Source organism: Echiichthys vipera (genome assembly GCF_963691815.1).
Source record: "Echiichthys vipera genome assembly, chromosome: 10".
NCBI lineage: Eukaryota > Metazoa > Chordata > Actinopteri > Perciformes > Trachinidae > Echiichthys > Echiichthys vipera.
In genome coordinates, this window is record NC_139835.1 from 18278492 (window position 1) to 18292668 (window position 14177).

The 14177-nt window shown below is 40.6% G+C and overlaps 1 protein-coding gene across 1 annotated transcript; it reads left to right on the forward strand.

Moving 5' to 3' along the window:
• Positions 1-3150: 3150 nt before the first annotated feature.
• Positions 3151-14067, forward strand: LOC310953213 (Golgi reassembly-stacking protein 2-like). Its single transcript, XM_083922175.1, has 10 exons — positions 3151-3315; positions 7648-7728; positions 7844-8047; positions 10097-10183; positions 10267-10397; positions 11539-11662; positions 11745-11877; positions 12016-12099; positions 12195-12296; positions 12660-14067. Exons 1-10 carry the CDS (start codon positions 3253-3255, stop codon positions 12884-12886), a joined length of 1236 nt encoding a protein of 411 aa, XP_083778301.1. The 5' UTR covers positions 3151-3252; the 3' UTR covers positions 12887-14067.
• The last annotated feature ends 110 nt before the right edge of the window (positions 14068-14177 follow it).

Sequence of the window (14177 nt, forward strand, 5' to 3'; positions counted from 1 at the left end):
CAGCTTTGTCAGTGTTTGCACATCTTAAGCAGGAGCCAAAGTTTAAAACATTCTTCTAAAGTGATTATATGAATCTCAATGTTCAACGCTCAAAGCCACAATGTCAAAACAGCATACATCACACCGATGCTTGACCTGTCTTCAATGAGGATGCATTTTAAGCTTAAAGTATCATCCAGCGCAGCCTGCAGAGACAAAATCAAGGTGAGCTGGAGCTGCACAGACTGACAGGATAACTGATGATTGATGGGGAGAATCACAATGCTGTGCAAGTTTATTTCAAATTATTTGATAAGAGCGGCTGCTCTTCTGAGATATTCAACTACATGTACATGAATCTACTCCTTGGGCCCATGTTCTGTATAGCACTGATGATATCCCTTATTATCACTGTTTGATCAAAGAGACGATTTTATTCTCTCACATCCTCCCCTGCTCTCGTTTCTGCTCCGACATGATTATATGGTCAAATCAAAATTACTGATCTGAATATAAAAAATAAAATAAAGCTGATATCACTGGTATTGTTCAGCTATGTAAATGGTTATAGACGGTGACAAGTAGTAATACTACATTGACTCTTGCATTAGCCTGACTATTTTAATACAAATCATATCATATATTAGTCTGGTGTGCATGCTGTTTCACACAGCCTACTCAGCAAGTTTATTGGGTAACAATGTTAACTGAGCCAGGACCCGTGGCTGCCAGTGACAGTGAACTGTCCCCCATTAAGACTAGACTCATACAGCCAGTGGCAGATTAAGGTGGTCATGGGCCCCTAGGCTACTGTCTGTTTGCACCCCCCACAAACACACACATTATTAATCAGCTTTATCAGAAAAAAACCTGCTAGAACAGACGAAGAGTCCACAACCATGAAAAATCCTGTCAATTTAGGAATTTTCTTTAGTAGATCTTGGTCCCGTTCTTTCAGTTGTTGTGCTTTTATTTATCTTGCTCCGCAATCACATTTTTTTCTTTCTGACATTTTGCTGCTATACTGTCTAGTAAGAGTGAGTAACAGTATAATTTGAAACCTTATAAACCCGGCCACATGATGGCAGCTGATTCGGTAAATGTGTCCCATATCTATCCAATCAGTTACTTTTTTAAATGTTTCTATAAGGGCCCCAATAGGAGGGACGTTTTTTTCCCCTAGGGTTATTACACCTTATCCAAGGACAAATCTGTGCTTTCAAGGTCCATTTTCAACCTTTTCCAGCACCTTACAGCTGTGGTAAATTATAGATTTCTACAAATACATACATAAAAGTATTACTTTTTTACAATGTTAAGAGATGGTATTATGTTATAAACAATTAAAATTGTTTTTTAATAATAGAAGGACAAATAAATGAATTAAAGAATTCTATAGCTATTTGTTGTAAAAGAAATGCTGATAGAATTTCAAGCATTTTCAAGTACTTAATCCAAAATTCAAGCACTTTTCAAACCTTGAAAACACAACATTAAAGCTTTTTCAAGGATTTCAAGCACCTGTACGAAGCCTGGGTAAATTAAATCATTTAAAATAGTCTGACCAATCCGGGGCCCCTAGGCTGCAGCCTAAGCCAGCCTGTGCATTAATCCAACTCTGCATACAGCGTTGAGTTGTTTACAATTATAGGATACTTGAGATTCATCATCATCTGCTCCACTTACCACTGTCCGGCTGTCTTTTTTCCTCATCCTCTTTTCTTTTTTTTTTTTTAACCAATGACGTATAAGTCAGTGGGAGAATGTTAAAAGCGAATCATGCAAGTTCGACAGGAATTACTTGAGGCCCCTTTAGGGAGGTTGATGTTATTGTAAATAATCCATTGTTTGTTTGAGGTGGAGGAGAGGGTTGCTGTCACTGAGGTTGCAACATTTTGAGACATTGCTGTGGAGGAATGTTTGTCAGCCCTCTGGGGCCCCCTAATGGCCCCAGAGCCCCAAGCAGTTGCCTGTTCAGAAGCTGCGCCCCTGGCTGTAAACGTATGGGGAGTGTTAGCGGGTATTCATTTTCAAAAGAGAAATTCTTACATAATCACTCGCTCAGTCACATGCAGTCCAGACAATAATGATCAAAACTGAACTCCCTGAAGTCTAAAAAACAAAAAAAACATCTCAACTTCTGACCCAGTGAACTCTCAGCCAGAACAGAAAGGAAAAACAAAACAAAACACAACAAACAGAAATAACAGTCACACCGTTGCTGGCCACAAACCATGATAATTGAATTGAGTCCTATGCATTGACTTAGTTTAAACAAACAATATTTAAATGCAGCATTGACAGACCTTAAAGACATATGAGCTACAATTTGACCATGAAGACCAACCTTGTTGGGCCCCACTGTCGACCGTCATCACACATGACAGCATCAGCATAATGCACACCCAGACACTAACCAGGTGTTCTGTGAGTCCGTTTGTGCTAAGTTGATTAAACCCATTTATTTAGGAATATGCACCATGTGCTTGAAGAATTCAGTTCCAACACTAGATTTTCAAACAATCCCACAAGCAGGACTAGTATTAGTTAAAATTGTACTGTATTTGCAGTGGTGGAAGAAGTACTCTGAGCTTTTACTTAAGTAAAAGTAGTAATACCACCCTGTAGAAATACTCTGTTACAAGTAAAAGTCCTGCATCAAAAATGATATTGATATTGATAACAATATATCCTATTTTATTTGTTGATAATATTTTGTATTAATAATCTCAATCTGCAAAGTGAAAAGCAATTACAGTTACCAAAAAATGTAGTACAATAGTACAATACAACATATATTAATATTTATTTTAGCATAAAGTGGAAATACTCAAGTACAAGTACCTCAAAATTGTACTAAGTGTTTGAGTAAATGTACTTAGTTACTTTCCACCACTGTGTATTCGTGGGAATTGTCTCGCAAATGTGCAAAAGCAGTTGCATGAATGAAAACATGTACCTGGGGACCCTGAGGCAGTTGAAAATCCAGCCTTGCAGTAGAGTTAAAATAAATAAATAAATGCTCTGCGCCCCATTCCTAGGTTCATTTATACACCTGTGCGATTATTAATTGGATTTCGTTATTTTGAAGCCATGCAGTAGTCATGCATGCTGTCATCAGCTGCCACAGAGGGCTGCACCACCTCAGCAGCGGAAGTCCTGAGAACCAGGAACCGCAGGATGAACACGGCTCTTTCGGGGCATGGTGGCGGCGCAGAGTCCGCCTGCTAACGAACACAGCTAGCCCACCCTGAGACACACGTTCAGGGAAACATGGGAGGGTCTCAGAGCGTCGACATACCGGGTGGAGGAACCGAAGGCTACCACGTCCTCAGAGTAAGAGCATGTTTTCTTGTCTCGGTGAAACGCACAGAGACATCCTGTTAGCTGCAGAGATGAGGAGGTGCTCTGCGGCTGTCGTTTCGGCTGGTGTTACAGATAAATGGGCATATGTATGTGTTAACTCACTGGCAGTCGTTTGAGAGTGTTATTCGGGAGGTTTCGCTCTTCACGTTAGCTGTCAAGATGTGTAAGTGAATGTGTTTGTTGTAGTTTAATTGGAGTCACGCCCCGCGTTTGTTTACGCATGCTGTCATTGACCCGCGCGAGCCTGTGAACGGTCTTTAATTATAATTTAATTCATTAGCTCACCCGAATTTGTCTGGTTGTTTTTAAGCTGCGTCATTTTATATAAAATGACACGTTTAATAAGCATTCAAGCACGCGCAGTCGTTATAACGACATTTCTTTCCAGAGTAACCGGTGGAGCTGCTTGTGATATCAGTGAAGGTGGGTGTGTACACCTTCATTTAAATGACTCTTGTTGTTTAAAAACCAGAGGCGATTCCAGAGGCTGTTGGGGCCCGAGGCAAAAATTCACAGGGAGCCCCTCGAACCGGCGTTAATGCACATTGTGTTATAAATAGTCTGACACCAACAAAAACATTTGTTTGTTTAAAAAGTGCACATTTTTAGTTCATTTCAAAATATGAATAGAAACATTTAGAAAACTTGTAATTCAAGTATATTAATATAATGAACAATAAAAACAAGAAAAAAAACACTCCACACACTCCACCCAGACTCCACCCACAACAGGAGTGGGTGGAGTCTCCCTAAGGGGTGGGAGATCAGAGTACTCCTAAGGAGCACTAAAAGTTCTTAGTTACTCTGTCACCAACTTATACTAAGGAGTAGGAGGGTCTCCTAAGCTAAGACTAGAGGATGGGGTTGACCTCGTTGCTATGGATGACACCATGTTCATACCTTCTTTGCCCACAGTGATTTGTTGAGAGGGAATGAGTCCCTGAGAGTGAATTTATGATAGAAACACTTCAATGGGGAAGCGAATGAACTGCTATGTGAAGTCTGGAAAGAGTCTTTATCTCCCGGTGCTAAATCCTACTGACCAACAGCTGAGAGACGCCAAGATCGTCTGCGTTGCACAGCTGCATTTTTCCCGTGGCCAATTAGTGCAGAGTTGTAACCACTATAATCTCTGGTGATATTGGGTGGTTTTTATTCGTAGGTGATGTAATGGCATCCCTGACCAACTCTACCACATTCATAATGCCATCTTGATTAAGGCGATACCTTTTAAAAGCTCATTATTATTTAATCTCTCCAAAATGTTGACTGCAGCAGCCATGTTAGATCCTTCCTGATGTACTCTTAGTGACGTAGGACTCCTACATTTTTATAGATTTAGGAGCTACTTTTAGCTCTAAAAGGCTTTGTGAATTGCACTTATCTTAAAAAGTTAGGAGTCCTAAAATTAGAAGAGAAACACCCCTTACTTTTAAGAGTTACTCTTAAATCAGCAAGTAAGGACCTACTCTTAGCCTTAAGATGTTTTGTGAATACGGCCCCAGGTCTCCTACTGTCATTGCAAACACATTGTCACTGCTTAGTTTGAAGTTTGTCAGCCCTCAGTGCCCCCTACTGGCCTAGGGCCCCAAGCAGTTGCTTGCCTTGCCTGCTGGTAAGCTAGCCTAGGTAAACCCAGGCTGCCTTGCGCGTGGTTTCATTTTGCCCTGCTCGGCAGCCTGGATGACATGGATCCGATTTTCTCGTCAGTGAGGGAACCTCGCATAAAAACATGTCTATAGAATATCTGTAGAGTTTTCTTATATAGCGCTAACTTCTTCCATCATGTTTGTCTTGCACAAACAGCAAAAGTTGCTCAACGCCATCATGTACACATGAATCTCTGACCCATCGTGTTCTTCCTCGTCAAATTCCTGTCGGCCTACATACGTCATCTGGTATAATTGATACGACTGGCTATGAGCTATGTACAGACACATTTGATTGACATACGTAGCACCCAATAAACAGCTCTGTGCAAACATAAAACCATGCCTCAAATGTGAGAAAATGAATAAGTGGTTCCCAGACCAAATCTTCTTGAGATTTGGTCGCATTAGCCAGGCTACTGGTAAGCGGGGCCTCAGCTAAAAACTAGGGGTACACAAACTTGCAACTTATTTTCTCAGTTAATTGTTCATAACATAGTGAAAATGGTCAGACCCTGACCCTGAACCTGATGAAGGCAACAGACTGAAGCTTTTTACTTAGTGTTGCCAACGAATATTCACATTTGAGAACCGGTAAATAATCATCCTCCCACGTTTGCGTTACGCTGTCACTTTATCTTTTATATCAGGGGTAGCCAACCCTGCTCCTGGAGAGCTACTGTGCTGCATGTTTTAGGTTTCCCCCTGCTCCAACACACCTGATTCTAATGATCTGCTTGTTATCATGCAGCTGAAGCTTGCCAAAGGTTTGATAATCATTAGAATCAGGTGTGTTGGAGCAGGGAGAAACGTAAACCCTGCAGGGCAGTAGCTCTCCAGGAGCAGGGTTGGTTTTGTACATTTACATTTATTGCTTCTCATAAATATGCATTTTACTTTTATATTTCAACCCTATAATTAGACTGTCATATTACGTCTTAGATATTTATTTTGCTTTTACTTGTGTGATTTTCCTTTTAAAAATATAACGACTCACTGATCCGGTACGCTAGATTGGTATCTGTGCTAATACTGACTTGGGCGATACCGTGTGTTTTCTCAATGTCATTAAAACATTCTGTGTTTTCACTTTCAGTTCTGTCAATTCAGTCACAGCAGACCTCTGATTCAGTTTATATTACCACAAAATAATCCCCTATGTGTCATTACTGTGTATCGGCACATGCCTGGAGTTAAGGTATCAGAATCTGTCTGTGTGTCAAGGTATAGATCATGTGTGGCTCGATAGCTGTCAAGGAAGAACAAAGACAGTCAAACAGCACACTGGAGGGCTGATCCTAGAAGTAAGATAACCGGTTAGGTCAGGTTTATTTCATGTTACTGGAGTGTTGCTTTCAGAAAAGCTTGATCCTAGTCAGAAAACACCTTTGTCTGTTTTGATAAAGAAATTGAAAGGGACCCTTTATCTCATTTGTCCAGGAGTTCATAGGCAAAGACACGTCTGATACTTATGCGAAACAATGTCTTTAACTGAATCTCTTAAAAAATGTGAAACACTGCTTTCAACCAGTTAATTTTTGAGAGAATGAGAATAGAGGAGAAATGTGGCCAATGTCCTGTAATTTTCCTGTAATAATCTCTTTTTAATGTTTCTCTTGGACCAGGCAAATATACGCATAAAGACAGAAATATGCAAATGCATTCTATTGTCTCAATCATTGTGGAACTGGGCGCACAGTTATCCATAAATGGATTTAGAAATGCACATAAACATCCATTTGCATATCAATATTTGTGCCCGTTCCACCACTCATTAGACCTGTCAATGACAAGAACGGCGAAGTGAGTGCAGTTTCACCGACTGCTGCATCGACTTGTTCTCCAACAGCTCAAGAGCAGCTGTCATTAGGCAGACCACTAAGACTGGCTGTGGCTATTTATAGCACCCATACTGCTAATTCATTATACATACCTGTAAACAATCATTGTGTTGATGTCAATGGATCATCAATGATTCATTTATAGAGCTCACATGGAAACAGGCTTTACAAAGGGCTTCACATGTGAGGGTTAAATTAAAGGTCAGTAAGACAGAGAAATGGTGGCTCAGATGTAAATAAAAGATGATAAAAGTCATCACTCAGAATTCATATTGAATTAAGTTTATGAATGCAGCTTTGATCGACATTTTACGGAACGATGTGTAGAAATTTATGAAATGGGAAAACAAATCCTAATCAAACAATGTTGTACTGTAAAGTAAGGTTACACATGTTGTGTACACCAAATTCTGCCCCTTCATTCTGCAAAAAATCATCAGAAATCGAGATTAGTTCGACCCAAAGACATTTTTTTCCAATCCTCCACTGTCCAGTTCTAGTGAGCCTGTGTCCACTGTAGCCTCAGTTTCCTGCAGTGGTCTTCAGCTGCTGTAGTCCATCCACTCTCCTCAGGTTCAACCATGTCACATGATTGGCTGATTGGCAGATGAACTGGTGTTTTTATCAGTAAAATATATAAAATAACTTTGTGTCCCTTACTTACCTGCCTGATTTGTTTTGTGATGCTACTTCATTGTCAGGACCTGATATCTTCTGACCACCAGCTGTGTAATTCCTCTTCTAGCTACAAGTCAAAGTGACCATTTTCACTGTTTGTTAGGTTTCATTGTCCTGTCTTTATGATTTTACAGGTGCAAGAGAATTCCCCCGGTTACTGTGCAGGACTGGAGCCATTCTTTGATTTCATCATTTCCGTTTGTGACAATAGACTGGTAAGTTTACTGTAGTGGCAAAAATAAAACTTGCTGTAGCTATCAAGCCTGCTTTAACAATGACAGATGACAGCTTTATGACAGATGATTTGAAGGTTTTGATCTCTGATGATAGAACAAGGACAATGACACCCTAAAAGAGTTGCTGAAGATGAACGTGGAGAGGCCCATCAAGATACTGCTGTACAGTAGCAAGACACTCTCGGTGAGGGAGACGACCGTCACGCCCAGCAACATGTGGGGCGGCCAGGGGCTTCTGGGAGTCAGCATCCGCTTCTGCAGCTTTGAAGGAGCCAATGAAAATGTTTGGCACGTTTTGGTGAGTGTGCCGGTCGGACGAGGAAATATCCTGAAAGATTTGAAAAAACATATTTTATAGGTTCTAAAGTGGAGATCCAAATTAGAGAACAATGGCCCTCATTTATCAAACGAACGTACGGCAGAAAAATGTGCGTACGACCATTTCCAAGCAAACTTCGGCATTTATCAATTTGGGCGTGAGCGGGAGCTACGATCAAATCTCACGTCAGGTCTGAGATCGTGTACGACATTTGAGCCTGTGGGTTTGCGGTGCAGCACAGCAAAATCTGTCTGAAAATAATTAACAAACCTCAGCTGTCATTAAGCATAAGCAGTCACATATTAAGAACAGGTCAAAACCGATTCTTAAAACGAATAAAACAATTACGCATTAATCAGTCGCAAAAACTACCACTCAATAAATGTACAGGTGATTTGTGATGCCAAGCTATCGCTTTTAAACGTGGTGGCCGGGGGACACGATTCTTTTATATTCCAAAACGGCTCGGCTCCAGCCCCCCGCGACCCCGAAAGGGGCAGCGGTTGAAGATGAATGAATGAATGTGTTGACGCGCGGCTGCAGGAAAGCGCACTGCAGAGCCAAAGCCATCTCCCCGGTAAGTGGCTACCCTCGATAAATTGCATTAAATCAAACAAGGTATCACATGATTAACATTTTGGTACGGTTCTTCAAGGTGACAAAGGTTATCCTCTAACGGAATACCTAATAACCCCGCTGGCAAACACCGCTACAGAGCAAGAGCGCAGGTCCAACAGTGCGCACACGCGCACACAGGTCTCAGTGGAGCGCTGCTTAGGGTTGACTGCCTCCGTTATTCTTTTCCATACAGCGTTTTTATGGGCCCCTTTTATTCCACTCTTAAGACTGACAAAAAGCACATCTTTATTTTGCTCCATCTCGGAGGTCAGGATGCCGATCTGTGTGTCGGAAAAGTTTCTTTTCGTACCAGCGTTTCTTCTCTACATGTTTGACCTCAGTGGGCCAGGCCTCCGAACCAGGAATATTTAAGGCCGTAACATGTTAATGATGATCAAATTCAGCCGCCGCATTTATCAAGGCCCGCTCATTCGTACGCTGAGATTGGTCAGATACGAATGTTTCATAAATTACACGTGTGTCCTGTCATACGACCAATTCTGCGCTCAGATCTGCGCCCGTTTTCACGCAAGATTGATAAATGAGGGCCAATGTGTGTAAAGTAGTCAGTTAAATTTGGAGGAGGAAGTGTCACGGTTTGGGGTATGTTTTCTGCAGCAGGAGTTGGGCCTCTTGTATAGCTACACGGCAGAGTGAATGCAAATGTTTATGTGAACCTCCTTCGGCAACATGCAATATCTCCACTGTGATTGTCTCCCAATCAGCCTGCAATTTTCATGCAAGACAATGTCCCCTGTCACACTGCAAAACAGGTTAAGCAGTTCCTTGAAGTTAAGAATATTGGAACGATGAAATGTCCAGCCCAGACTCCAGATCTAAACCCCATAGAGAATCTCTGGAAAATCCTTGGCAACAAAGTAATGGCTAAGAAACCCACTACAGTTACTGAACTGTTGAAGAGACTGGACCAAGATGAAACCAGAGCAGTGTGAGAAACTAGTGATGTCCTGTGGGTGCAGATGTGCTGAGAAAACATTGTTTAAATCTTCTCTTCTGACAAAATGGTTACTGTTATCTAACTTTGCTCACAGGTTTCTTTTTCCCAAAATAAAGGTTTTTGTTGAAGCACCTTGGTTATTTAAAAAAAAAAACATGCTAGTACAGCAGTGGTATAGCCACAGCGGATATTCTATCGAATTAATAAAAAATAACAGTACTTCAGAATAAATAAGGTATTTATACTTTTTCCTCTATTTTTTGTTCTCTACTGTATATATATATATATATATATATATTGTATGTGTATTTTAGACACACCACATGTAATTCCAGATTGATCATTAAAAGTAATAGCACAGAAGTGTAATAGAAAATTCAATGTTCAGTATAAATAAGCTTTTTTTAGAAGTTACAGCCATCAGCTTGATTCTATGTGTTGTTCGGGTCCAGGAAGTGGAACCAAACTCACCTGCAGCCCTGGCTGGTTTGAGGGCCCACGCAGACTACATCATAGGAGCTGACACCGTCATGAATGAGGTACTTTTCTTTTGTAGTTTAGTAACATTGACCCTAATGTTTGCGACGGGTTGACCTCCTGTGCATCGCTGCTCTTTCAACAGACTGAAGATCTGTTCTCTGTGGTTGAAAGCCATGAAGGGAAGGAGTTGAAGCTGTACGTTTACAACACAGATACGGATAACTGCCGTGAGGTGGTCATCACTCCAAATGGTGACTGGGGTGGAGAGGGCAGGTGTGTGAATTTGACTTCTGTTGACAGAAAGGCATGGATAGTTTTCTATCAGTTCGGACAATTCCGGCACTCACAAAACCCTTTAAGAGTGTAGTTCCTATGGCCAAGGCACATACAGTACGATGACATAATGTAAAATAATTACCTTTGCTGCATGGCTCACACACACACACACACACACACACACACACACACACACACACACACACACACACACACACACACACACACACACACACACACACACACACACACACACACACACACACACACACACACACACACACACACACACACACACACACACACACACACACACATACACACACACACACACAAACATCACACACAAACATCAACGGTAAAAGGCATTATTTTAACAATAAATGCCTCTTGATTTCACCTGATCAAGTTATTGAGGCACTTTTCACAACTCGAGTTTGTAAAGTATTGTGTTGTTGTCTTTGTTTTTTATGTTTCTATGCAGACTTCTTTCTGTTTCAGTCTTAAATTATTTATTTTTGTTCAGTTTGGGTTTGGTAGTTTTGTTTAGTTTGTTTTCAGTTCTTGAGTCAGTCATTTTTACAACAGCAATTTTTACAGCAGATTTATTTTAATATTTGCAATGTAATCACAATTCTAATAACACATTTATATAAAGTTGATATTTTTTCCATAAACTTCAATTAGCATTTGGTTAAAAAATGTTTAATCCTATTTGACCTTTTAAAATAAATGCACTAAAAACAACAGTTTATTTTTTTTTTATATACATACAAACTTATTCTTATACTCGTATTTTTCCAGTTTATTATGTATTAAATGTATGTTTATTTTATTTGAAGATCCATTTGCTTTTCTGAGTATATGTTGAACAGAAATAATTCAAGTGTATAGACAGGGACAAGCAGTTGAAGATGAATGAATGAATGAAAGAGAAGGATTGCTCTGAATAATGACACCTAAACTTGTCAACAATAGGAAGCAGACAGTCTTTTAAATTGTGCTTTTACAGCTATTCTACCACATTATCATACCATCTTGCCATTCGTATCCCGTTGAGTAAAAGTTTGTCATTTCCAAACATCTTTAAGACTGCACTTAAAATGTTTCTCCTCACAGTATTATTCTGTTTCTTCAGTCTCGGATGTGGGATTGGCTACGGCTACCTGCACAGAATACCTACACTGCCATCTACAGAGGGCAAGAATATCAGTTTTCCTGCACAGACACCCAGTGAACCACCTAAAGATGGCTTCACAGAGGTAACCCAGTTTCTGAATCATAGAAATAATTGCTTCCAGATCGTGTGAACATTAACTGAGATCACGTAATTTGGCTTACCAGGTGCATCTCTCAGCTGTCATTCCAACCGTTCCAGTCGCTGTGTCTTCTTCTGCTTCAGTGGGATTAGAGCAGTCTCTCGCCGGCTTGTCAGTCAGCTCCAACCTGACCACTGTTGTTAGCAGTCTACAGACAGGTACTCTATAATCTCAGACTGTTCACAATGTCCACTTTGAAGTGAGGTGGAATGAACTATTGAAGATAAAGTAAGTGGTATGTGGAAAATTCATTTAGATAGACAGAGAAAAACAGATTTGTTAAAATAATGTTTCAGGAGCTTCTACCATCCCACTGCCCAGCCACGCCCCGTCCTCACAAAGAGCTCCCCTGTCAGTCAACTCTGTTGCTACAACACCAGGTTAGTAGGGATTATTTTAGGACGCTATAGCTCCTCAGGTGTGGAGTCAAACGTGACATCAACTTGCTAACCTATATATAATATATGTTACACAGGTTTAATGCCCTTACCTGGAGGTCTTCCTCCTTTTCCTCATTTACCAAATCTAAATATGGGCCACATGATGTCGTCTGGAGTTGGTGGATTACAACATGCAGGTATTTTTTTGTTCTCTGGTGCGTGCTTGGGTTGGTTGTAAATAATCTCCAAGGATAAATCTGGTGTCATTTTATCTTTTTTCTTACTGTCTACAAATCCCATGAAAAGACCAAAACGTGGAATTAATTGATTGTACTAACAAGTAGTGCATGTGTAGCCAAAGCATGCCATAGACCTCCGTTGTTGTCCAAAAACTATTACAGTAAAAACACATCAGTGAGACACACTGCCTCCACATCTAAACAAGACAATCAAAAATGCAGGTAAAATATTGCAAATTTGAGATGGGTTATTCCACTGTAGGTAATGACTTAAGAGGCACATACGCAGCAGTAGGTAACAGTTTCTGTTCTGCTCCACAGGTCTTCCACATCCCACCCTGCCAGGTGTGGTCCCTGGTGTTACTCTGCCTCCATCTGACTTTGTTCTTCCCCCAATCACAGCTAATGCAGCTCCTGCTGTTACAGTGGATAACACATATCCCTCCTCCACTATCCAAATGAACAGTTCACAGATCAGAACACCCATCCCATCGTCAGGGGCCAACTCTGAATCAATAAACATCACAATGACTGTAGTCTCATCTTAGCAGAGAGCACTGTTTTATGGTTGTCAGCTTGCTCTTAGACTGAACACAATTATAGCTGGTCTATTAGCTGCACCACTCGGTTAACAAATTGCTCCTACGCGCCGTTAAGATTGTTGTAAGGGCTTCAGTATCTCGAGGATACTGGTGGAGCTCATGCTGGTCTTCTCACCTGAAGCGTGAATGTGTGTTCAGCAGCAGCACTCCTGCATCCCAAGAGTAGTTTGTTGATGGCAGTAGAAGGAAAATTACAAGGGACCTCTCAGCAAAGTTTCAAATATTCACTACGCCTAAACAACTTTTAAAAATAGTGCATAATTCAATAGTAATAGGTGTGTTAACACATATGTGGTCTTTTTTTTTTTTTTAGCTTAGTTTTAAAACAAAGTGTAAAATATTCTGGGAACGTTTGAGTGTGTAAGTCAGTGTCTTTGCAGCTTTTTGTTTTTAGTGGTCAAACTACCACAGGGTCCTTAAAGGGAATTTATTTTCCCTAAACTACTTTTGCACTTCCTGGCAATATTTTTTGCAGCCTGTATGATTCACAGGAAATGTAACATCATTTCTCATTACTCCTCTCAAAAAGCCAACAGTATACCGCCGCTCTGCCTGGCTATGGATGTGATTGTTGCTCGGGCTTTGTTTGCAGATGAATCCATGATGATATGGCTACGGCAGCTGTACAGTGACTACGTTTTACTGCTCTTTTGACCATTGCTTTCTCAGCTAAGGTTAAGCCACACAGGACTTCTGTGAATCTGTGTTGCATATTGGATATGACAGATGTGTTACCAATACACCACAGGAGTTCAGGAATACAGTAGCTTCAATACAATGCTCAGCCAGCGGGCAGTGACAGCTAGGTCAACTAGTTCTGCAGACTTGTTCCCTACTAGAGGATACTATAGTCATAATACAGCTCAGCCCATATGTATCAGAGGGAATGCAAAAACAGAGGTAACACAAAAAGGAGATAAAAAAAAAAGTTTTTAAAGTAACCTTTCAGTGTCTCTGCAAACTACTGAATGTCTTTGAGGGAAAGGTGCGGTAGTAACTTATACTACCGGGGATTTTCTTTCAGAATAGCAGGTTTTCTTGCTGCAGCCATTAAATATATCATTGTTTTGATTTTGTACCGAAAATTAGGAAAGTGAGATATCATTACATTGATTAAACTGATGTATTTTCACTATCTCAGCCTCTGGTCCCCATTTTGTATTCTTATCCTCACATCTTACATGGTTCATGTCAAGAGCATCCTCGAGTCGGTACACCCTGTAACAATGCAGTATTA